This window comes from Egretta garzetta, unplaced genomic scaffold (genome assembly GCF_000687185.1).
Source record: "Egretta garzetta isolate BGI_Z169 unplaced genomic scaffold, ASM68718v1 scaffold56, whole genome shotgun sequence".
NCBI classification, from domain to species: Eukaryota; Metazoa; Chordata; class Aves; order Pelecaniformes; family Ardeidae; genus Egretta; species Egretta garzetta.
Genome location: NW_009260182.1, coordinates 12114483 through 12139376, shown reverse-complemented (window position 1 = coordinate 12139376; position 24894 = coordinate 12114483). Strand labels below are relative to the sequence as shown.

General features: G+C 36.5%; 1 protein-coding gene across 1 annotated transcript in view; it reads right to left on the bottom strand.

The window, feature by feature from the left end:
- Positions 1-6987: 6987 nt before the first annotated feature.
- The window catches only part of CPEB3 (cytoplasmic polyadenylation element binding protein 3), an 85392-nt gene continuing 67485 nt past the window's right edge, over positions 6988-24894 (bottom strand). The window contains exons 7-10 of the mRNA XM_035897326.1: positions 14495-14613; positions 13078-13192; positions 10084-10265; positions 6988-7503 (exon numbers count right to left, since the gene is read on the bottom strand). Of these exons, the coding sequence (XP_035753219.1) occupies positions 7276-7503; positions 10084-10265; positions 13078-13192; positions 14495-14613 (644 nt within the window). The 3' untranslated portion in view covers positions 6988-7275. The remainder of the gene's footprint in view (positions 7504-10083; positions 10266-13077; positions 13193-14494; positions 14614-24894) is intronic.

Below are 24894 nucleotides of genomic sequence, written 5' to 3'. Positions count from 1 at the left end.
TTACATACGTTGCTTGTTTTAAAACCCGTTCTCTGGTTGATCCCTAGGAGAGAGAGAGAGCAGCAATACGCCCTGTGTGTTCATGCTGTTTAGCTTTTGCTAAACATGAGGAAAGCAGATTATGGCTTTTAAGAGCCAAGCTTTGGCTTTTCTGCAGGTCTATGTGAGGGGTGACATGTTGCTTTGGTGCCTTGAGTACAAAAATGTTTAGCTTAGAAGCATGTCTAAATAGGTTTAATACACAAGCTTCAGTAGTCGTATAGGTAGCTATTTTAGTTCAGTTAAGCCTCGCACAAATAACACCTACAAACCAGAAGCAAAAGAGGCCGTGCAGCCTTTTGTACTTATCTAAAAGTGCATTGGTTTAAATTAAATTAGCACAACTTTTTTTTTTGAATGCAAGCAATGGCTGAGTTAAATGCTGCTATCAGCTCGAGAAGGAAAATTGTGAGTATCAGTAACTTACAAGTGGCATGGCTTACTTCATCGGTAATGCAGTAATGGAAGGATTGGGGATCAGACATTCCAGAGAGGCTGCCCTTCCTCCCACAATAGTTCTCTGCAATAGAGGCTGGGGGTAAACCCAAGCTGAGTTTGTCCGGATGGACTCGGAACACTGGATGGAGAGAGGCTACAATAAGCAGTTTAACACTCACTAGTTGGAAGGTGTTTGTAAGAATTCCCTTCTCAAATTTAACTCTGAAGCAACCAGAAGCTTACAAGTTCTCACACATTTATTTACTACTAGAATTCCTGTTACGGATCACTGTCATGTGAAACCACTTCTCCTGGAAGAACAGTCAGTAAACTATTCTCCTGAGAGTTGTGGTTAGTCACTACCAGTTTGAAAATGAGTCCATGCCTGAGCATTCTGTTTGTTTTGTGGCACCCAAGCTTTCTTTTTTCATGTGTATGAGCTATTGCACATGGTAATGTTAAGGTAAAATTGGGTAACGCAAGCCACAGGGCTCTGCACACTAAAGGAGTGTGCACAACACTTAGTCAGCACACGTAATCTCGTCAGCTTTTCACAGAGTTTCCAAAGGGCATTTAATTTCTGGGGTAATCCTAGGCAGTTCCTGTTTAAGTAGAGCACATATGCTGAGGTCAGCCCGTAACTGCCAGTGCTGGTAGTTCCAGCAGGGTTGTTGAGTTGCATTTACATAGACACTGAAAGCAAGCAGGGGCATAGAATATGCACTATTCTTGGGGTCTTCACTTGCCTGGACATAGCAGCATTCACCTTTTTTTCAAGGAATTATTCTGTAGAGTTCCAAACAGCTATATCCCAGAGCTTTAATTGTCTCCTATCCTTAAAACAGCAACCATTAGAAACTAGTGCTGTAGTGCTTTTTTCTTTTTTTACTGATCAGTCTAATCTCTAGCCTGCAGCCATTGTTAAATTGCTAGTAAAAGTTAGCCAGCAATTTTTGTTAAATTCAGAAACCGTAATCCAACAGCTGCTTTTTTCAAGACACTTGATACCATATTTGTTGGGGAAAACTATATTCTCACAAAAATATATACTATGGAAACACTGCTATTTACCTTTGGCTTAGCATAATAAATGCCCTATCAAGGGTGGCTCTGGCTCTTCCATTTTAGAGACCAAACGTGAGCGGGCCATGTAACGCATGTCAGGAAGATGTGTATTTGCTTAACCTCATCTAATGTAAGCAGTTTTCCAGTACAAGATTTGGGGCAGGGGGGGGGTGAGGGGTTGTAGCTAGTTTACACTCCCATGTTAATGCATATCCCAGGATTTCCTCAGCATGTGCAAAGGATGACAAATATCAGTACTTCATACAACTATATTTAATAAGTTATTACAGAAAAAAATAAAGTCCAAACTACAAAGTTTAAGCAGTTGTAAGCAATAGCAGCATTGAGCTCCATGTTTAGTCACAGTACTGCAGTTCCATACAAGCATTAGTCCAAGCCAAAAAGGAAGAAGCCTTGTTAGAATTACTAGCAAAAACAATCTAAGAGAACATGTAATAAAAGATACAGTACATTTAAAATTAGTTGAAAAACAAGTACAGAGATCTTAGCTGTGAATGCTCTAAAAGTTATGTCCATTATTTTGACAGTAAAATTACAAATATCTAATACTTTATACCCCAACAGAACTATGTCCAGGGAAAAAAAAAAAAAAAAGCCCAAATTATCTCTTATTAGCACCCCGGTTTTCTACTTACTGCTAAACTTTTTCTCATGTAAGTTTGAGTGTGTCAGAATTTTGTGACCAATGTGATTTCTGACCAGCTACCCGTTTGGGGTATAGAGTAGTCACTGACATGAATATAAAATACTCTGTGGTATGATAGAACACTATAGCAGCAGAGAGTAAGAAGTTTGTCTGGATTAAAAAAAAAGAAAGGAAGGAAGGAAAAGAAAAAAGGGTTTAGCTGACATCATACAAACTAGCATAAAAGCAACTACATACAAGCCAGATTAACCAAAAGAGACATTTCTACAAATCTGTGACTAATCTTTCACTCATACCTTGCAAGTAGAGATGTCACAATACTGAAATATTAACATGGGAGCTTTTCCCAGTTAAGCGCCTTTTTTTTTTTCTTTTTTTTTTTCTTTTTTTACTACTCTAACAGATAGTGAAATCAGCAAAGTTATTTGCTAACTGCATATTTGCAATACAATTTGTTTTAGCCCATGCCTTGCTAGCAGGCTATAAAATACAAGCATGTAGGCAGAAATATAAGCATAAACTTTGTACCACTTAGCAGGAATTTTTTTCTTCCCTCTTCATTCCTTAATCTCCTTTGTTTGCAATTTGCGCACATTCCAACCAGTAGTACCTAATTTGAGTCTAAATTTTACTTCACTATTTGATCTAGTCTATACATTACTTACAGAACTGAACACACAGAGGATACACAATAGACCAACTCTGGAGACATTTCTTTCCGCAAGTTACAGATGAGCCACTCTAACACTCTAGCATAAGTTAGTCTAAAAGGTCATCGATAACTTGTTGAAGTAATGGTTTTGTCTAGAGCAAGTCATTGTATGCCCTGTTTACGCAACACCAGTTTTAGTCTGGATTGTTTTCGGTGCCAGAACAGAGAGTCACTGGCTTCAGGAAGGGGTTTCTTCTGGCTGCATAGGGAAACAAAGGTGATGTAAATGGCGGTGAAGTGAGTGAAAGGTGTTTCGATACTGGCACTTGGTATTGCCAATACAAAAGAAAAAAAGGACAAAGACACAAGAGAGGCAGAGAAGAACGGAGAAAGACAAAGAAGCTGAACAGCTGTTCAGACTTGGTGGCAATATGGGTTACTGCATTGCTACCAGGAAACGGCCGTAGCTTATTTTGCATTAACCAGGCAGCTACCAACGCTGTGTGGTAACTTCGTTGGAAAATGATGTGGGTACCTACAGTCTGCTCCATGCTGCCACTGGTAAAGGTATGCAGGAAGGAAGTTGTGCAGGAAAGGGTCAATTTAATTAAATAAATAACACGGTGGCAAAATACAATGAAGAATATAGATTTTTAGGAGGTTCAATCGAAGACTATTGAAAAGAGAGTTTATTGAGTTCATGACGAGAAAAGTAATGGAGCGTTATGCTGAATGGGCAGGGTCAAAAACCCATTGTTTCGATAGATTTAGTTCCTTATAACGGCAATAGTATTTCATCAACACTGGTGGTGTATAAATCTAGACAGCGAACTGGTACTGTGACATCCCTATTATCTCCCTAAATCATTTTGATAAAGGAAAAGGCTTTTCAAAATATCACATTTTTTCTGCTTCATTCTGTCATTTTATTGCCCAATTCTTTGTTACAATTTTCCAATCACTTTACATAACCAACCATTTTCATCATTGCCACACTATTGTAAACCACATCAGCAAGTTAATACATAAAGCTTTGCATTTCAAAAAACTAGACACTTTAGTAACAATATTACAAAGATTTTAGCTTCAAAAATAACTGAAAATGAAAAAAATAAACTTTTAAAGAATTAGCATCATAAAATTAATTTATTCCAAGTAAAAATACAAAATAATATTAATGACATTGACCAGATATGAAAGTCTCTCCCAGAAACAACTATATTAATGGTTGAGAAAGCACTCCTTAAAGAAAATACGAAATAAAAATGAAAAATATGTAAATATGTTTAATTTTTTTCTTAGCAAAAAATCTTTCTAAAAATAACAATGAAAATTTGTCTCAGTACAAAGGCTACATTACTATTGAAAAAATACCAGCATGAAGAAAAGGTACATATTTGACAGTAGAAAAATGATTTTAGTGAATCACAATGTCTAAAGTCTGCAATGAAAATAAATCTGCAATAAAGATTTATGCCTTTTTTCTTTTCATTTTTCTTTTTTTTTTTTATACAAACAGTACAAACAGTATTGCACATAACAACAAATAGTCGAGGTTAGGTTAGCCTTCAAAAAAATCGACTAGTTCAAGTCTCACATCAGAAAAGGCCACAATAGGACCTGTTGTACCCAGGGGCTTCTTAGTCAAGTTGCAGTTCAGAACTCCGTATTTTAAAAAATAACTTTTTTTGAAGGACCCTCTTTTAATATAACATATTAACAACTCAGGGGCACATTCATTTACAAAACAAAAGGGAGCATGTCATAATTTAATAAACTAAAAAAAGTTCTCTTTAAAAAAATACAAACAGAAGAACTCTCACAATTCTGGTCAGTCGTGCATAATCACACTTGATTATAAATATACAAATTAAGGGAAAATATTTTTTCACCTTCTATTCACAACTTTCAGCACCAAATGGAGTTTGTGTTTACACCTGTTCTTTATGACGATTTTGTTTTAGATTTAATCCAACATTACGCTATATTGTACATTTTCCAGCTTCTCTCTCTCTCTCTTTCTCTCTGGGGGTATTTTTCTACATGAAAGAGGGGTATTTCTTCAAAAAGGTTTACTTCTTTCACATAATTAGGTAGATTTCTGTAGGTTAGCTATGATCTTTAATATTACAGTTATAAAGCTCTAACTTCTTCATTTTCAAAAAAACTCAAATAAGCATGAAAAAAATAAAGTTACCCATCTGTTAAATCATTTTTCTTGCAGAATTAAATTAATATATATTCTTCTGAATAAACTTACTTAGAAAATATCATTTTCTTTCCTATATTTCAAAATTGAGGTATTGCAAAAGATCATGTCAGTCAGAAAGCATGCCTTTTTCTTTAAAAAAAATCATCAGCCGACTGTTGAAAACTGTCTAGATACAAAAAGTAGTGCATAACAAAATGTCTTGTACAGATGAAAAAAAAACAGAAAAGACACCTGGGCTGGGAAAAGCAGTATCACAAAAACACCCAGAAGTAACTTCAAAAGGGATAATTATAATAAGCATTTTAAACCAGTAAAAAACTATTTTTTCTTTTTTCTTTTTCCAAAAACAGAAAAAAATCCTTTCAAAGCCAATACTCGCAACTAAACATTGGGAAAAACAACTTACTAAATTAGACACAAACAAGGACGTCACAACAAACAAAACCCAGAACACTTAAATCTACTATGCGGTGTCATATCCAGTCAGATTGTCCCCAGAACTGCAAAAACAAAGGAGGAAAAAGAAAAAAAATAGTGTACACATTCTCACAATCATTAGTATACCAAGTGTGTTTATATTTATATGCTATCTGCAGCCCCATAGTTCATGCTAAAAAAATGTCCACTGTGTTAGCAGGTCTTAATTGTATTCAAGCTTCACAGGATACATCCAGGGATTAGAGAGATAACGCCACATCCACAGAGCAGACATCTCATGTTACTTTTATATGCAGACATTTCTTTAGCACCACTTTTTTCCCTAGCTTTCTTAAATGTGCCTAGTTTATTAGTTTGACAGACTATCTAATCGGTAGTGTATGTACGCTAGCATGAGCTCTTTGGTTTTCTGGACAAGGTCTGCAGCTACGTAAATGGTGCAAGCATTAGGAGAGAGATTGTTACTAAGAGCTCATTTCGGTTTATGTACCTGTTATGAACTGTCAAAAATGTGTTAATGTTGGATACAGAGGCTTTAACAGTTAAGTTTGATCACAGTACTAGACATAATCACTTTACTATATAAAATAAATTGCACGATATATAACAGAGCACCGCAAAGTACTTCATCTACCATCCACAAATTTGTTTTAAGAATATCCTACAGCTAGTTTTTATATTCGTTGTAATATAGGTCATTTGTAATGGGCTGATCCTAATTTCAGAAGCATTACATTTACTGAGGCATGCCTTCCTCCAGTCAGTAATCAATTTTTTTTTGTTACTGAGTATTTTGTAGCCTACATAGATTCATAATTTGTGCATTGTGGGCAGGTTTTATATTAGACATATATAAAATTTATTGCATGCAGCAACCTGATTAAGTAAACATGCAGTCAAAAAATATTGACCTTCCTTGGAAGCTTTTCTGTATGCTATACTGATCTCCTTTCAGCAGCCATCACTATTTTAATCACATATTCATTTTTTAATTGATACCCTAGCCTGAATAGAGTATTATGGTATTAGTAATACCATTTTAATAGCAGCAAAAGCTATTGCAGCATACATTTACATAACACTAAAAGACCTAACAAAAAAACCAAAACCAACAAAACAAAACAAACAAACAAAAAAACCCTCAGCAAAACAAAAGAAAAAAGTCTGATCCAGCTTATGAGGTATCATCCTTACAAGTCAAAATGGAGAGCAACTAAAGGCTTATTTTCTTTAAGGGTTATTACTACTCTAAGTGACCCAAACTAACGATTGCTGAATATCTGTTTAAGTTTTTGCTACATCTGCCACCTACTTGTGAATATTACCTTTGGTAAGTCATCTGCTAGGGGCAAGTCTAAATTTCTGAAAATAAGTGCATGCTCCAGTTTAAAAATAAAAATAATTATAATTATAATAAAAAAATCTTCATCACATACACATCAACCCAGTGAAGGCTGATGAGAATGGCAGTCTACATAATGTCACTAGTGACAAGTCTTGTGTAGGAAATTAAGGTACCAAGCAGATGTTTGTGTGAATCAAAGTGCAAAATCAGTACAGTTACACTCTGCCGGTTTGTATTATACTGGACACTGAGTTCAGTAATGTGACTGTAAATAATAATAATAGTAATAAAAAGACCCATATCTTCATTAAAGTCGAGGACGAATGCACAGATTTCCAGAACACTAAGCCCTGAGGCAGCGCTCTCTTTTCGCTCGATTTTATCTACTCCAGTACTTGTTGCTGGGGGAGGCCTGGGGTTCAGCTCCAGCGGAACGGGACGTGGCGGGGCCGGTCTCCTCCCTCCTTTACCAGTGGTTTGTGGAACTCTCGCCCAGCACGAGAGTGTATGCTTGCCCAGCAGTATTCACAGTAATACTGCAAACAGGTAACATTGGCACAAAAGAATGGAGCAAATTTTCCACCACAGCGAGTGCCCTGGCATTCATCACACATCTGATCATCCAGCACATATGGCTTCACTTCCACCTGCACCAGGAAAAGAAAAATGACTGTAAGATGATTATACAGTTTTGCTAAGCATGAACAGAAGGAACAAAGTTTTAATTCTTTTGACTCTCTTGAAGGTTTTCAACTGATGCTGGATTAACCTGAAGAGGTTGGTAGTTAAATTTTCACTTGCTAGAAAATCGCAAGGAAGAAGGGTGTGCTTTGGTAACTATTCAACGTTTCTTGGAAAAGTTAGATATGTGAAAGTACTAAGATGGAAGTACAGTAAAAATAGCATCTCCAAGGATGTTGGAAAAGTTAGATATGTGAAAGTACTAAGATGTAAAAAGTACTGCATGGAACAGTAAAAATAGCATCTCCAAGGATTCTGCTGCTGTCTAAGAAACCTCCAGGAATGTGAATACAGTTGTTACGGGGGCAGGGCGCGAGAGCACAGCACTTAGGAAGAAAAACGGTAAAGAACAAATTTATATTTCTAAAATTCAGAGGTTTGGGGAGTTTCAGAGTTTTTTTCCAGAGAGGTGTTTTTTTGTTGGTGGTGTTTCTTTGGTTTTTGTGACCAGACTAATAAATGAAGGGAAGATTCAAATTAAACAAGATTAAATGTGCTTGTATTAAATAGTCTGCCTTACGCTGGCAAAAATCACCATCTAAAGAGGTTTAGCTCCAGAAACGTAGTAAGATTTCATAGTTGTTCCAACTGTGGCCTTGCCATCAATTACAAATAGGTTGGAGACTGCTGACTTTTGTCCTACACTCAGCTGTAAACATCTTAGGACTGGAATCCTTGTTGGGTTTATAGCACTTGTGCCAAACACAGCAGTATTTTGATGCATGACTAGGCACTTGCAATAATCCTATTACAGAAGATGACAACATGCGAGTTCTCTCCTGTGTGTCTGTGCCTCAGAATCAAGCCTGTACATCTAACTTGAGTGTTTATTCATTCTGGGGAAATCATTAGTTTGTGCACATGTAGTTCTTATTGCTCTGTGGTGCTATGGTTTAAGTGCAATCAACTACATTGAGAGACAGAAGAAGTTGAAATATACATACTTCTAGTATAAATAATTCTGCTGTAACTGCACAAGTGCTAGTGTGGCAAAATTTGCAAGTTGCAAGGAAAACTTGACTCCAATACTTAAGCTTGAATACATACAGCATTAAAGAAACACAGAATGAGATATCAAGTTGAAAAACAAGAAACATATTATACAAAAAAGCTTTATGCTGAATTCTACTTCAGCTTATCCTGATCACATTTCAACAAATGTTACTCATTCGAAGTAAAGCTTACATAGCAAATTATATTTCATACCTATGGAACAGCTAGAACTGCCACTTTTTTTTTTTTAATTGCACTGTACTACTGGTACTGCATGGAACAAGTCTGAATAACTGCCATTTTGCATATCAGATGCCCTACCACTAAAATTAGAAACATCATGTAAAATAAAACAGCACTGTCTCAGATGAAATAGGAAGAAAGCAGGTCCAATGTCCAGCACATCCTTAGATTCCCACCTACTCACATTTCCAAAGCATAAATTGTGGAGGTCTGAAATAGATTCTCTCTCTCACTCCTTTCCTTGTTTTGGTTACTAGTGAAATAATTTTAAGAATGTATGCTATACAATTCAGGGATTTCAATCTATTAGATTTAAAAACTAATATTTAAGGACTGATTAAGAGACTTCATACTTCTTCAAACTCACAGATAAACCTATTTTAAAAATGGATAAAAGATAATTAAGTAAACTTAAATTATCAGTCAACCAACTGGGCAAAGTACCGATTGATGGAAGAAGCTACCAGCTAGCATCACCTGTGGCTCTATCCTAAAGCTTAGAAAAACACCCAAGTTTTTAAGCATGGCTGATATATCAACTGCAAAGGGTTCAGCACTGTGATTAAGACTCCAAAATTAATCTTAGTCTCTCTACAAAATTTTTTTAGAATTCAATGGACAAGAAATACTGAGGAACAGCCTTGTCTTAGTTGAAATCATGAGGTATAGTAGCACCATAGAAAAGTAGTTTGAGGACTTAAAACTCCATGACCTCATCTGGTCCGACAAAAAGTTCAGTTCAGATTTTTAAAGAGAAAGCAAAAATAGCTTGGACTTTGCAGCTGTGTGTTTTTATATGTATACTGCACGTAACAGACACACCCAGTACCTGTCAAGCTGACTTCTTAAGAAACAATTTATATTAGATTAAGTAGAAAGCAAGCCACCCCTATTGCAAAAATACATAGCAGCAGTGCATTCTGTATGTTCTTTTGAACAATTCTAAATGCTGAGTCCTCAGAACCATAGGAGTTGTTATTTGTACATCTAATCAAGAGGTGAAGACAGAAGGTCTAAAGGAAAAAAAAAATTTGGAAATTAAGTAATGTTTTCTTTTAATGTCTTAATGTTTAAGATACATCTTTTGAACTCTGCTTTAGCTGCTTAAATAAGCGTTAAAGTAATTAACAAATGTCACCTGAAGAACAGAGGTTACAGTGCTCTCCAGCATGACATCAATGTAAGGATGTTTTTAATTTCTGTACAGTTTTGTGAGTAACAACCATTCTGTTCCACGCTATTTTACTTACCCGTTTGTCAATGTCATTATGTTGGAGCTGGACAAAGCGAGCACTGATAGCAGCAATATAGCTCTGCTGATTGGAGAAAGCCACTCTGCCAGCACCTTTGGGATACTTCAACTCTGGGTCTGTATCAATGCCAGCATAGCAGACACCTCCATATAAACGGTCCATAATCATTGCCAATTCAACTGCAAGAAGTCAATTGTTAAATATTACAGATGCAACATAAATAATAGTGTTGCGTTTGGTTTGTTGTATTAAAAAAAAAAAAAAAAGCACTGTTTGCCTTAGTGTACTTGTCTTCCAAAGTCTAAAATAGCAAACCCAAATGTTGGTTTTAACAGGTTGAATCAACCCCACATGAATTATAGCAAAATATAAAGGCAAAACTCAGAATCTGTAAAAAGGAACTTGATGTGACGGAAAAGGCAAAAACCAGAATCTGTAAAAAGGAACTTGATGTGACTGAAGTGTGAAAAATACACAGTGACATTGCTAAAGTAGGTACCAGGTCAACTGTTTTAGAATTCATCATATGGTAAATTAAAACTGTGGCATTTGGGATTAGGTATTCAGGATCTCCCCAGCTCCAGCCAGGCTTGTTAATGCTAGCTTATATGTAAGATCACTTAAAGATATTCCTGTACGTACAATCTGATATTTTCCCCTAAGTACTAAGGTTGAAAAGACATTAAGGAAGTGTTCTACATTTGAAACAAAATCTTGTGAAACGTCAGAAGTTACTACACTTAAAGTAAGCCTACATTTTGGGTGCAACTTAGTATTTTTGTAGAACATTAACTTGATTGTGGATCTTTTAAAATGGTTTTAAAATGTTGCTTTTTCTGACACTAATAACAACTCTAAAGAAGTTATAAATATCATTCATAAGACAGGCTGAGTGCATGGCTGAGGACACATACAGGAGGCAAGCTAAGGGAAAGAACTGAAGGAAGTGGAGAAGAGGCCGAAGGAAGTGGAGAAGAGGCACGTACGCTGTGCAGAGATGTACAGAGCCAAGTTCTCTGTAAAAGTTGACAGGCAAACAAATTTGTCAGATGGATGAAGGAGAGACCCGCACAAAGCAAAATACTGGGTCCTGTACAGGCCCTGCCAGGTCAGCCATTTTTTTATACTCATGTGCGAAAGCTCTTTTGGTAGCAAGTTTAGCTGTCCAAGATAAAATGAAAAAGGATAAACAAAATATTTAAATCCTTGTAGTTCTCACAAAATTCTCACTAGTTAATTATATATAGAACAGAGGCAATTTTTAAATTGAGTATGTATATGTGTTTGTATAAATGCATGTGTCACACTAAGGGAAGACCACATGCTAATTTGTCCATTTACAACAAGCAAACAAATGCCCAACTCATTGTACCAAACCAGATAATACTCTTGCTCCAAACAGTAAGGGAAAACTATCAGCATAAGGTAGGAACTAGGGGATTCTTCTGCTTTCTAATGATTTAGAATAATCATCATTCAGATAATGATCTCAGAAAGTGACAGTATGGAATAAACATCAGGAACACACAAAAACATTTACAATAGCAGTTCCAGTAAGTTACTCCTGTCAATAGACAAAGAATATATAGGATTCCAGGGCAAGGAAACCACGCAGTGCTCAAGCACCTTAGGAAAAACTTCTGTATCAGATCTTTAAAGCTGCAAACAAGCACAACTGGAAACTGTTTGTCTGCTTCTGAGAAGTTAACTATTTAAAAGGCATCAGTTTTCAAATGCGATGCATTTCAAATGTAATCTATGACAGGCCAAATGACATACAGTTTTATAGAGGCTATACTTAGAAATGAGGTAATGTTTAATTGTTACTATCTACATAATTACTGTCTAACAATTATGCCTTATTTTAAGATGGTGAGGAAAGTGAAAGCTGCCAAGAAACCTGGGCTGGGAGAAATCTTACTGCCAGCAATGGCTGGGGAACTTTGTGTACAGCTTCCCAAGAGAATTAGGATTAGGAGAAAAATAAAGTGAGGAGCTGAAGTTCTAGTGTGCTGGAAAGTGGCTGCCAAAGGCAAGTGAGGGCTCCCGGGAAACCTGATCCAGAAGTGTTTGTTTCAGACAGTTACTTAGGGGCCTTGTCTACTACAGCCCTGGAAAATCAGGATTAGGGTTGAGAGGATGAAGGAGAGAAACAGTGCAGCTGACTTGGAGTGAGGATGGAGAGGGACGACTAAACAGAGTGAGGGCTCCAAAAGGCCTAGCTAGGAGAAATGTTTCAACTTGCTAATGGCTTTGTGACCTTGTCATTGGCTCACCAAAAATATAAGGGTTAGGAAGAAAGAAAAGAGCGTCAAACTACAGTTAGGAGCGGTGCTGAAAAGGGGCCTTCAAAACAAAGCGGGGGCTGCCAGGAGACCTGGGTTGGTATGAATCTTTCATCTGGCCAAAGGCTAAGGAGTCTTGTCTACGGCTCTGCAAATAAAAGTGGAGAAAAAGAGTTAAAGGTTGAGAAAAAGATTGGGAAAACAGCTACATTAGGAGTCGGTCTGGAAAGTGGTCTTCAGTACAGAGCGGGGCCACCAAGAGACCTGGTCTGGGAGAAATTTTTCTTCTGGACAATGGCTGAGGCCTTGTCTATAGCTCCATAGGAAAATTAGGGGTTGGGGGTTGAGAAAAAGGGAAAGTTTTTTTAAGGGGCTCGGAGAAGTTTGTTGTCTAGTCAAAGGGAAGGGGAACTTGTCTGCATCGCAGCAAGCAGATCAGGGGTAGGATTAAGATTAACATTATGAAAATTCAGCCACATTCTAGGATATTATGCAAACATGGGTAAACTGTTTCTACTGAAAATTCTAATTAGATAAAAAATTCACAGTTTGTATTTTGTAGATGGGAAGACACTCACTGACTTAGAAAGTGAGCTACGATCTTTGGAAGAGACGGGGTATATTTTCTGCTGTTACATACACTCCATATCTTTTCTGATTAATCTGGAACCCCCTACTACATGCCCTACATTTTCCTTCTACTCACCAGCTCGGAGGGGCCGTGGAACTCCTCCAACAAAGATAGTTTTCCTTGGATCCAAAGGCTGAGATCCATCCATCACAAAGTCACTATCACTTAGGTTCCAAGGTCGAATTTGCACCTGTATTAAGGATTGTTTTTAGTAGAGGAACTTGACAACTCAATGAAAATTAAGAAAAAACTGCCAAATCTTTCTACAATTAATAATATACTTTTAACTTAGCAAAAGTAGTTAGTGGTATAAGAACCAAAACAATTTGAGGACATAGCTTATCTAAGTGTTTGAGAGAAGGTGGACAATTTCTTTATCACCTCTAGAGGCCAGGCGTGAGTTAAGTTTCATCATAGCAAACTCTACCTCATTAATTCCCTGCCCCTAATCGCCATTATAATAAGAAATCTGTGAAAGGACTTTCAGAACATGTATGTGCAATTGCAGTTGCAGTCTGGGCTTCTGGCTTTCCTGAAATCACGTACAGTGATCCACAAATTTTAAAGCACTGGTAGGAGTAGAGATAAAATCAGTTTCTGTGCTTGGATACAAAAGGAGTTTTTATCATGTGTGAATGCTCACTTCTGTTAAGCAGCAAGCAACACAGCCGATAAGAAATCTTTAGATTACACAGAAAAAAATCTGCTCAGAAATTATTTGGATAAAGTTCTTCATCCATTTTTTGATCCTAGAAACCACATAAGCACACTCACTGGGCTGTAATACTGGGTTGTTCATTTATCTGCACAAGCTTTTAAATAGTGTTTTTAAAAGGCAGCACAGGTTTTTTTATCTAATTATATTTGTAGTTTTCATCTAATCTGTATGTATCCACAGCCACAAAAGAGACTAGCATTAAAGAACGCTAGAGATGTGAACAATAGAAACAGGTTGCTATACGCCTTCTATTCTGTTACAGCTGTCTGCATTACACGGTTTTACCCTGCAGTTTGTATAAGGTAAATGAGACCTAAATTATAAATTGATTAACTATTGCATGGAGAAAAAATAATAATTAAGAAGCCTAGTGAAGTACAGAGGATATTTCAAGCTATCTGGATTTTAATTTGGGGGGGTGTGTGTGTGATAAGTTTCTTCACTTTATTGCATAAGGCTTTCTTTCAAATAACAGAGGGAAAAATTATAATCTGATTGTTTTACAGCTAACGTTGTGAAAGGATGCATACTCTTGTGAGATACCAGAAATACCAAATATAAGTGTTAATTGAACACCACATTTCTCAGAGAGAAGCAAACGTTAAAACCATGCTACGTTGATGCAGAAAGTCAATTCGATGTAACAGCAAGGACAGCAACAGGAAATGGACAAGTCAATCAGCTCTAAGTATTTTGTTATTTATTTTTTAACTGAAAAGAATAACAGCAAATGGGTTAGCAACCAGCATAAGTGTTGTGGCACAAGCTACTTACTGGTTTATCCTTGATTGTGGGACTCGACACACAGAGATAAAGTTTCCCATCTTCTTCCAGACAGGCATCTATCAGAGCTTGTACAGAGCTTTCTTCCTGGAACAGCAGAAAGGCATAACCTTGGAAAGGATAAAGGCACAAGGAAGAAAAAGAACAGATTAATTTATAAAACATTTTTTTAAAGAAAGAAAACAAACCCAAGAAGTGAGTAAGATATACAAATTATAAATAACTGTTAAGGCTGTTTAGTTTGTTTTCATAAATTAAGTTCACTGTATAGATCATACCCTCATACAGTATTGATTTCAAAATGGAGACAAGAGTGTTTGCTGCATATGAGCACGTTTATTTCATTAATTAATGATTTTGAGTAGTGAAAATATAGGCTGATGAATAAGGGGTTCTTATTATCCAAACGACTGTATCTGAGCTCTTTACCAGTGGTATCCGCTAGTGTCAGTGATTATCATCTTACAATGGAGGCACTGAGTTTCTGGTTACTATATACAATAAATAAACATTAGAAGAAAGGGTCAAAAAAGTCGACAGGTAAACACATAAATAGACTTCTACACTCACATACTTTGCTATGGAAAAAAAATGCTCACCTAAAACCAGTAAGGATGAGTGAAAAAGAAGGGCATGCTTGTGTTTTATTATGAGTCAAAGACCTGTTGCTGTTGCTATTTATATTTAAATAAAGCAGCTCAAAAGAAAGAAGAAAGTCCAAAAAAATTGCTGCAAGCAATTGAGAATTTTAGGACTTTAGAGTAGCTGGTAAAACTAAGTGTGTGAGGCATTCAGTGCTCATCTGAATGCAGCCAGCAAGAAAGCTTTTTTCAGTCTTAATGTTGTTAAATTTGAATGAAGGTTTGACCCAAGCAGTCCATGCTTTTGCTACCTCCGAAGTGAAACGAACGCAGCACACTCTGCACTAAGCACAGCCATCTAAAGACTGGCTGCTAGACTCAAATACAGCTGCCTGGTTAAGGGGACCTTCTATTGAGCGTGCATTGCTCTTTTGCTCCATAATCAGTACAACTCAGTTTTCTCACTGAATGTGAACGTGTTGGCTTTGACCTTTATAACTTGGCACTCGTGTCTCTCACAGGCTACCTCTTTTCAGAAAATCTGCAGCAATTAGAGGCAGCTGGATTTTAAGCAGGGACTGCTAGACTTTCTCTGCCTAAGACTCCTGACACAAACTAAGCGCCTACATGATGATACACCATATTTAAATTATGACAACTTTTGATATAGCTTTACACAGTCTGCCATTAATATAGTAGTGACTCACCCTAATTTTGCACTGAGCATTGAGTGAATACTATTTGGCATGTCCTTTTGAGATAAATACTACACAACTCTGATTTATAAAAAAATTGAAGATAGAACACTGAAAAAGTGTTTTCCTCTGTAGAGTTGTTATCTACCAAATTACCTCGTACCCTGTTATCTCTAGTCCTGCATGACTTCCCAAAGAACATTAAATTCTATGCGGCTGTTTGTTTTCAGAGGCCAAAAAAAGTTTGCGTTAACAACATAGTTATAGCCCAGAACACTTTCTAGAAAGACTGACTTCCTCAAGAAAACAAAATAGTTTGATCATCACTCTTGCTAGCAAACAAGGAACTTGCATACCTAGAGTTGCAGTAGATTAAAGATACCAGTCCCAATAAAAAGTGAAATATTTCTGAGTAAAAACATTGGTTTCCTCTCTTAGCAGACATAATTCTCTTAAAACAGTCCCCATAAGATATAAACACACTTCAACATTTTAGTTTTAGACTTCACAAAACTAATTACATTAACTGAGTACAAAAATAATTAGCTTGGATTCACTATCATTTTTAGCTTCATTTTATTTTCCATCCACTTACTTGTTATATCTGCCTCACTCCATACCATCCCTTCTGATTATATTCAATGATCAGAGCAAAAACTTTACAAATTAAAGTATCTTTATTTTAGCAGTTTTTTCAGCCTTATAAAATGCCCTAGTCAGCAAACTAGATACTTGGAAAAGAGTACCATGGCAACTACACCTCCAAAGCCAACTGATCACTCTTTATGGTTCAGCCCAATCCTTGCCTTGTATTTTATATAAATGCCTTGTGAGACAGATTCCCAGAAGATGCAGTGCAGATCACTCCAGTACTATGAAATCCAAATAAGAATACATATACATTTACACACACTTTAAAGGAATGGTTTACAAAATATTTAAGTAGATTTAAACATTTAGGATTTATCTTCTGACCAGACCATAAGATTTGAACTCTAAAAAATAGGATTTTGTATGTTTCAGACTTTTATAATCTCAAGCCAGCAAAATATCAGAAATTTCTTTAGCATAAAGTCAAAATGAAAATTAGGAAATGTTTATTGTGGCTTAATTACTTGGCAAAAATCTGGGCAACAGCTTGGGATGCTTCTTTCTTCTGTGAAGCTTTTTCACGTTTTTCTAGGTCATAGTAAGAGGTTACATCTGTGGCAGTTGGAATTGACAGCCATTTAGGGCTACAGTAAGTGGTATGATCATAATTTCCCAAACCAGTTAAAATTAACCAAACGAGATACTTCTTAATTTTCTCTGGCTGCTAGACTACAAGAGCAGTCCGATTTAGTAAGAATTCAGTTTTCTAACCTGGGGCTAGCACCTGCCATGAAGTTAAGTAAGTTAAGACCTCCTCATTTCTCTAGACCTTTGTGACTGTAACCCATTCCCCTGCCTACTAAAGAGTCTCTGTAGGCCCTCTGAAGAAGGACGGGGAAGCAGCTTACAGCAGCAGTCTTCTGCTAACCTAGAAAAGCAAGCAGGCCGGACTAGCCTGACATGACGCCCAGCACTACTTCTAAACCTGGTGACTGCACAGCTATTCAAGGACTTCTGATACTCAAGATAAACAAAGATTACACTGAAATGAAAAATAATTAAATAACAGAAGTTCAAATAATGCAAGGATCATGTAGAAACTGCACAAGAGGGATACCTGCCAAAGTTAAAGGTAGTTTTACTCATTTTCTAGAAGTGCATAGGGATGCAAAACCCTTAAATTCAGGAAGGTGCAGCTCCCTCCCATGAGCAGTGGGAAGTGCTAGGCCTTGCCATTACTGAAGACAGTATCACAGTACCGCTGTTCAGAGCCGCATTTGCTTGTTCGTACAAGCAAACGTGCTTCCACGGATGCACTGCATTTGATTAGAACTCTAAAGGAGATGCACTCTGAACTCAGATTCCAGTATAAAACAATGAAATTGGAAAATACACATGCCCAAACTCATATTGCTTAAAGAATTATCTCACACCAGATGCAATTTAATAATGGAATAGGTTTTTTTGCATAGGAACAAAACACCATGTTTAGTAATTTCATCCACAATTTTAAAAAAAACAAAACCAAAAACAAACAACACACCAGTCTGTAAATGAATAGTAATTAATTCTCTTTTTCTGTCAGCTGTGTTTAAATGTTAAGGTTGGCTATGACTTTATAACACTCTAAGAGTATTCCCTCCTGAAGAGATTCTCAAAGAACACCTACTTCAGGCATTATATCCTGTTCTACTGTGTATTTCTAGTCCTGTTTCTACTACACACAATGAGAGATGACCTTAATCATCAAAACCCTTTACTGCATGGCCAGTTGACATCTAACATTCAGAATGGTCAATTATAGGGGCTTCTAGGTTTAAAAGAATCTTAATGCATGTTGAAAAACACTAGGTGAGGTAGAATTAATAAGATGATCAGCTTCCAAAACAAAGATGTATTAATCTAAATAACTTGAATTATTTAGCAGACACTGAAAGTTGCTTCAAATTCCTCAGCATCTTGTGCTTCAGCACAATCTCCTCTCTATGCATCACAGGTATCATATGACTTAAAGCATATGGCTTTTTTCCAAGAAGTAAGAGATTTTATGAATTCCAATATTTTAATCCTCTACAGCAGAATCCTGGTAGCATGCTGTGGTATTATGTTGCAGACAAACTTCAGCAGTGATCCTGTCTTACCTGACCAAGGTTCTAAGGTTCGAGGGCTCGAAGGACTGCTCCTAACTCAGATTCCATAAAGTAAAACAGGTGAGATATTTGAAGACCCAGAAAATAGCAAGGTACCTGACAACAGCTGAATATTCTGTATACACAGATATATGGCTTCTTGGCAGAGCAGAAACAATCCAGCTCCTTCTCAGCTGTTGGTACAACACATCACTGTAGTGCTGACAATAAACATGGCACTTTGCAATCCACTGGAAAAAGGCGTCAATGTATTTTGCTGTAAGAAAAGTCACTCCAACTTTTAAAGGGGTACAGCAGAGGGAAGATAAGGAAAAGATTAAATTTCCCTAGATTCTGAAGCACAGCCTAGGAGCTCCTCAACCTTGAGCTCAAGGATTCATTATTTTATGGAAAGCAGTACAAGAACTAAACTCCTTTGTACATGTCCCATTCTGACATCTAAACAGTGACACAATTTCCATATGAAAGGATAATTTAGTCCAGTTGGTCTAATTTCACTTAACCTTGCTGAGAACAAACTGGAAAACCTGGCATACATGCTGTGTCCCACAAGCTTGAAACAGCGTTGCCACTTGAAACGCAAGATAGACTTGGAACTGCTATATAATGTTGCTATAGTCTGGAAAATGCATTTTGCCAGCCTAGACAGTCTGGAAACCTCTATTTTAATTAACGTCAACATAGGCTTACCTTCTCTAATGATGGGAGCCTTTCTGTATTACTGAAAGCACAGTTTGTAATGAGGCTTCAGTGATCTCTTCAAAACAACACACTAGGTGGAAAGTTTTCAGTTGTATAACGCTGATGTTAGGTGGCAGAACTAAGACAATGAAGAGGAGGACTTTCTCTTCACATATTGCATAGCAGGTCAGAACGGTCTTTGGGCAGTCACATGTATTCATTTCATATGCAAAATGGAAAGACTACTTACACTTGAAAAAAGTTAAACTACCTTTGAAGCACATTTTCTTTCATTCCATCTTTTTAAAGTTTAGACAGATTCTTTTCTGATGTTTTATAGGCTCCAGAATTACAATAAAATCTACCATCCACCTAAGATCTCTTATAAAAGTATTTCAGTATAATCTACCTTACATTACTATGTAAAAAAGATGGAGTTAAACTGGCAAAGAAAATTAATGTTCTAGTCTCATGTCTTTGGGTTTATTTTTAGATGGTTGAGATGTCTACCTCAAAAAAGTGGATTTAAATAGACTTAATTTTTTAATGAAATATAAATAGCACTTGCTTCCTTTATTTTTTTTCTGTATTTTTAAAAATAGTTTTGAATTGAATCACAGTTGTATTTACTAGAACTTTTAGAATAAATTTGTTTTAAAAGCCCACAGCAAAGGAACATTTAGAAACAGTGTGAACCAAATTTCTAAATTAGTTAATGTGATGACAAAGGGTCATTGCTCAAAGTCACCCCCGGTAATCTTATTAGAAGATGCTTTGAACATGAATAAAACACATTTCTAAATCCAAAGATGAAACGACTATTAAAAATGAAACTAATTTTTGAAGAATAAAAAATCTGAGGTGTTAAAAAAAATGCAGACTTTCTTTTAAACATTGCAGTGACATGACTGGATTTTCAAAAAAACATCAAAGGCTTTAAATACTTAAGAAACCTCAAAATAGAAAGGGCTGTAATCTCACTTAGCTACTGCAGAAGAGTGAAATTATGTATTAGTCAGGGCTGCAAAGACGAATTTCTTTTAGTTGGTCTAATTATAAATGGCAGTGTGTCACCCCATCAGCTGATTCCTTTCTCTAAAAAACCAGAAGGTGTATAAATGTGAACAGTTTAGTATCTTACGAGACTCCTATTAATTTTTACGTGTTTTTCATGAGTACCAGAGTAAGTCTGAGTAGTCTGATATGTAAGAAATTCTCCATATGCCACATTAAAGACAGGTTTTGGGGGGTAAGTTTTGTGTGTTTTTAATTAAAAAGTTATGTACTCCTTATCCTCAGCTCCACTGAAAAATAATTGGATCCTGAATCTAAATAGCAATTAAATGAAGTGTGTATAGTTAAATGGAAGACAGGGTGCATAGCAAGAAAAGTCAGCAAGCAAGCAGATCATATGGAAAAGTTGAATAAAAACTTTCTATAGTTTCTAAAAACTTTTTATATAAAGTTCTATATCAGTAGCTTCTGTAAAATAAATGGCATGTCTTTGTAATTCCTATTTTACCATTAAATAGTCCACCTCACTGAGATTACCAAAAGAATGGAAACTAACATTTAACCCTTACTACTAATGGTCTTACCGTATCACAAACAACAGAGAAATTAGAATCCTCCCATGTCATCACAAATATTGTGTAGAGGTTTTTCCCAACACCTTCAATTTAAATGGAAGAAAAAAAAAAAAACCAACAGACAAACAACAAAAAAACCAAAACCCCCAAACCCACTCACAGAATGTCTGCTTGCTCCCTGGGGACATGCATTTATTTCTGGGACATGCCCCAATGTTTCCTCTGCACTTCAGAGCTGAATAGAAAGGACAACATCGTGACAGTGCTGTGGTGAAGATATACAGCTTAAGATTTATAAAGTCCTTTCAATTCCAAAACATGTCAAGAAGCAGAAGGGATTTGCTAGTCATCGCTACTTTAAGACTTTCACCACTTTTGGGGGAAAAAACCCAGTATACGTATTCCACCTCAGTTTGTCCTGCAGTAAAAATATTCCTACCCTCCTGTATTAAAAAAGAAAACACTGAAATGCCTTTTTTTTTTTTTTTAAACTAAAATAATATTCTACTAGCATACTAAAGCCTCCCTTTTTATCTGGCATTTTACTTCTACACTAGTGTAAAACATTGCAACGGCAAATTTATAAGGTTGTCTCCTCTTTCAAAGGTCACAGCCATTTTAAAGCTTCAGACCGCAACATGATCTATAGCAGTTATAAATCAGAATTAAACGGTATAAAACATAAAAGAAAGGCTACAACATACAGTTTGGTTTATTGTAGTTATAAGAGTAGTCACATGAATTAATCATATGACAAAGACTACATTTTTTATGAGGCAAGAGCCGTCATTGTGAAGTTTACTGGGTCAGCAGCATGAAAAAACATGCATTTACATTCATAAATATCAAAAAAGCAACTAAGTTCAGAATTGAATTTTTCAATGTTAGTTTTCAAGGGCAATATGAAATGGTGACTGCTCTGGGCAGAGCAGCTCATTGTCATCATCTGGAGGGGGTCAGGTCTGCTGCTGCTGCTTTTACTCTGAACAGATGGCTGAAGAGAGATGAGTTTCCAAGTTTGAACAAAACCCGTTACTCGTCTTTGCGAATAAGCCAATTTCCAATTCTACTCCAAGCAACATAAACATCGAAAAAATCTAGATAAATATAAATCATCTGCTTAATTTCAGCTTCTACTTCATGCATAGTGTCAGTACAAACTGAAATAAATTCAACAAAGATTTTCAGGGAAAGAAAGCAAAGGTCCAAAAATCCAGGCTGCGTTTTAGCTAAAGTAAGCTATTTTTAATTAATAAAATTTGATATTGGGGTTTACAACATATTTCATTTTAAAATGATGCATTTTTCTTAAAATTTCTATTTGAAGAAGAAAGGAAACAGCACTTACTGGAGCTGTGCTACACAAACCACTCAGGACTGTTGTCAAGAGCTGAATTTGAAGTCAAGAACTTCACTCAAAAAGAGAACGTACCCGATGTTATTTACATAGACCAAGCCAGCAACATATTTCCTGATTTTGTATGACTGTAACTCTCCTGTGAGCAGACAGATAATCCGTGCTTCACAGTGAGTGAACTGGGCCTAGGGAGGAATTGAAGTTGTAAGACATTTCTTAGGACAGAATGCAGAGCTTCTGTACTAGGCTTTGACTTTTCTTCTTTTAATCAAGTAGTCAATTTGTCAATTGCTGCTGTGGTGCATTGCTGGTTAAAAACTGGTTTGAGCGTTCACACGCATGTGGACTGTTTTCAGGTTGCTCAAGTGGCTCGTCTTTGTTGACCATATAGAAGAGATGCAGCTTGAAAAAACTTCCTTAATAATGGAAGATTTATCCATAACTTGGCTACTCATAGTTGCAGAACAAATTTCTCTCTCCAAAAAAAATTCTGGTTAGTGAGAGTATGCATTTTCCTGGGAAATCAGAATGGTACATTTTAAAAAAAAAAAAAAAAAAAAAAATGTTCAATTTATCAAATCCTCTATAACATGACGCTTTTCACTTCCTTAAATGAAAACTGCACAGCCTCCATTGGTATACAGCAGACTACTGAATATACCACCTCAGTATAATCAGCAGTCACATACATCACAGGTCCCAAAACGAGGTAGAATTTGCATGGTATAATGTAGACGAAAACTGCCAACCACAGCACTGAGGCGTCCGAGAGAGACCCCAGTTCTCAGCTGCTCCTAGCTTTTGAAACCAGAGAGAGGTGCATATGCTGCCTGCAGCAGACGCATCCACATCATCTTTCATTCCAGCACCTGATGAATTCCCACTGCCAGTCCTAACCTCTGATTTGAGAGGACAGAAGTATAATTTGGGATATTACCTTTGATAAATGGCTGACTGATACGTTCATATGATATTGCACTAAAGTTATATTACTGTATCATTATCATAGGGGTAGAATTGTGCGCATCATTGCAGTGATTTTAGGAACAGAATACGGACTATTAAAATGGTTATAGGAATTTATGAAGAGAGCACGAGCTTGTAATGCATGAAATTATAACAACTGATCAAGAGGGCGGGAGCAGGGAACGCCTTATTTTTTAGATGACCCTCAGAAACAGCGCAGTACAGCTGCAGTATTAGTACAGAATCTCTCCCTCTACCACCCCCAGTCATCCCCTTGGACTTATTTCAATTATTTGAAAGAAGAATGTGGTGCTTTATCAATTATTAGCAAAACAAGCCATAGCACAAGCTATTAACAAAGCACTAAATATTATCAAGTCCTTGATATTGCCATTCAAAGGACTGCTTTTATCCTGGAGTCCAAATACTTACAGATCAATTTACAAAACAAAAGAAAAGGCAGCATTTGGGGGGTGTGTGTGTGTGTGTGTGTGTGTGTGTGAGGCACACAAACCACAGTAAAATCTACTTGGCTTTAGAAGTGGTTAATGAGAATCGGACAAACATTTAACTGCTTCAATTTGACAAAAGTGGTCGGGCTACTTCCTACAGCTAAGTGAAGGAAAGCTTTTTCTGTGCTTAGATAGGTTCAAATTCCAGGTAATGCTTTCACTTCTCCCCTCGGTTTTTGCCACCTTAAACTGTTTTTTAGTGTCTTAGTCATTAGTGGGTTTTGAAAGAAAATGTAGCTAGATATTGTGAGCTGACAGTCATTCAAATCAGAATTGGCAGCATTTTCTTTCATATCTGTAATAGGAAGTGACAATAGTGAAGAAGGAACATGTTTTTCAGTCTGCTTTGGAGTCTTTTAGCTGTTATTCTATGCAAAATTTCAGTATAAATAGTAGCTAAACAGAATTATTTCATGTACTTCATTTTAGCTAAACATCCATTCACTATTTAAATACATCATCAATAAGAGACTTCTCAATCAGAATTCATATTTTCTTCCCCACACGGACATTTCATAGTAGCTACAAATCCAGTGGGAATCTACATTAGACTACATTTTTACCTCCTGAGTAGGCCACGTGTGTGATGTGTAAGCTGCTCAGTTTGACACAAGCAGCATAATACACATGTACGCTCAATTAGTACACCGTACCTCACATCCACGTATTTATCATCCACAAAAACAACAGAGATGCACCCCCCTAAAAATGCATGAATCACTGCTCTGATTTAGGCAACGTCACGCAGTCATCAAGCTCTATGTGCTTCTGTTTCACTAAATACAAAGCTTTCTCTAAAAGAGGATCTGCAGCTCCCAAAGTAAAACCAAAAAATAGTTAAAATTTTGAACTTAACCCCGTCCCTGATTTGGACAGCTGATGATTTGTAAGATTTATCTTTGATTATTAGAAGAAAAATTCATAGGGCTCTTCCGCTCTCTTTGAGATCATCTTTAAGAACATCAAGATCTAAAACCTGTGACCACAACCAAGTCTAGCTTTATTAAAATTGCCCAAGAAATTAAAAAATTATTCAATTTGCATGTAAGTTGGTGTCAGTTACCTGCATACTACAGAATACTGAATGCCCAAGACATACTCCTGAAAAACTCATAGAAGAACGCATTCTTTAATAGGGACTATTTTTAAGATTTCCTGTTTCTGTCCAAAAAGAGATTCAGTAAACTTGTTTGAAATGGGATTTTTTTTTTTTTTTTGGGCCACCATCAATTCTTCAGATTACTGCATCAGTTAACCAAACACTTGTCT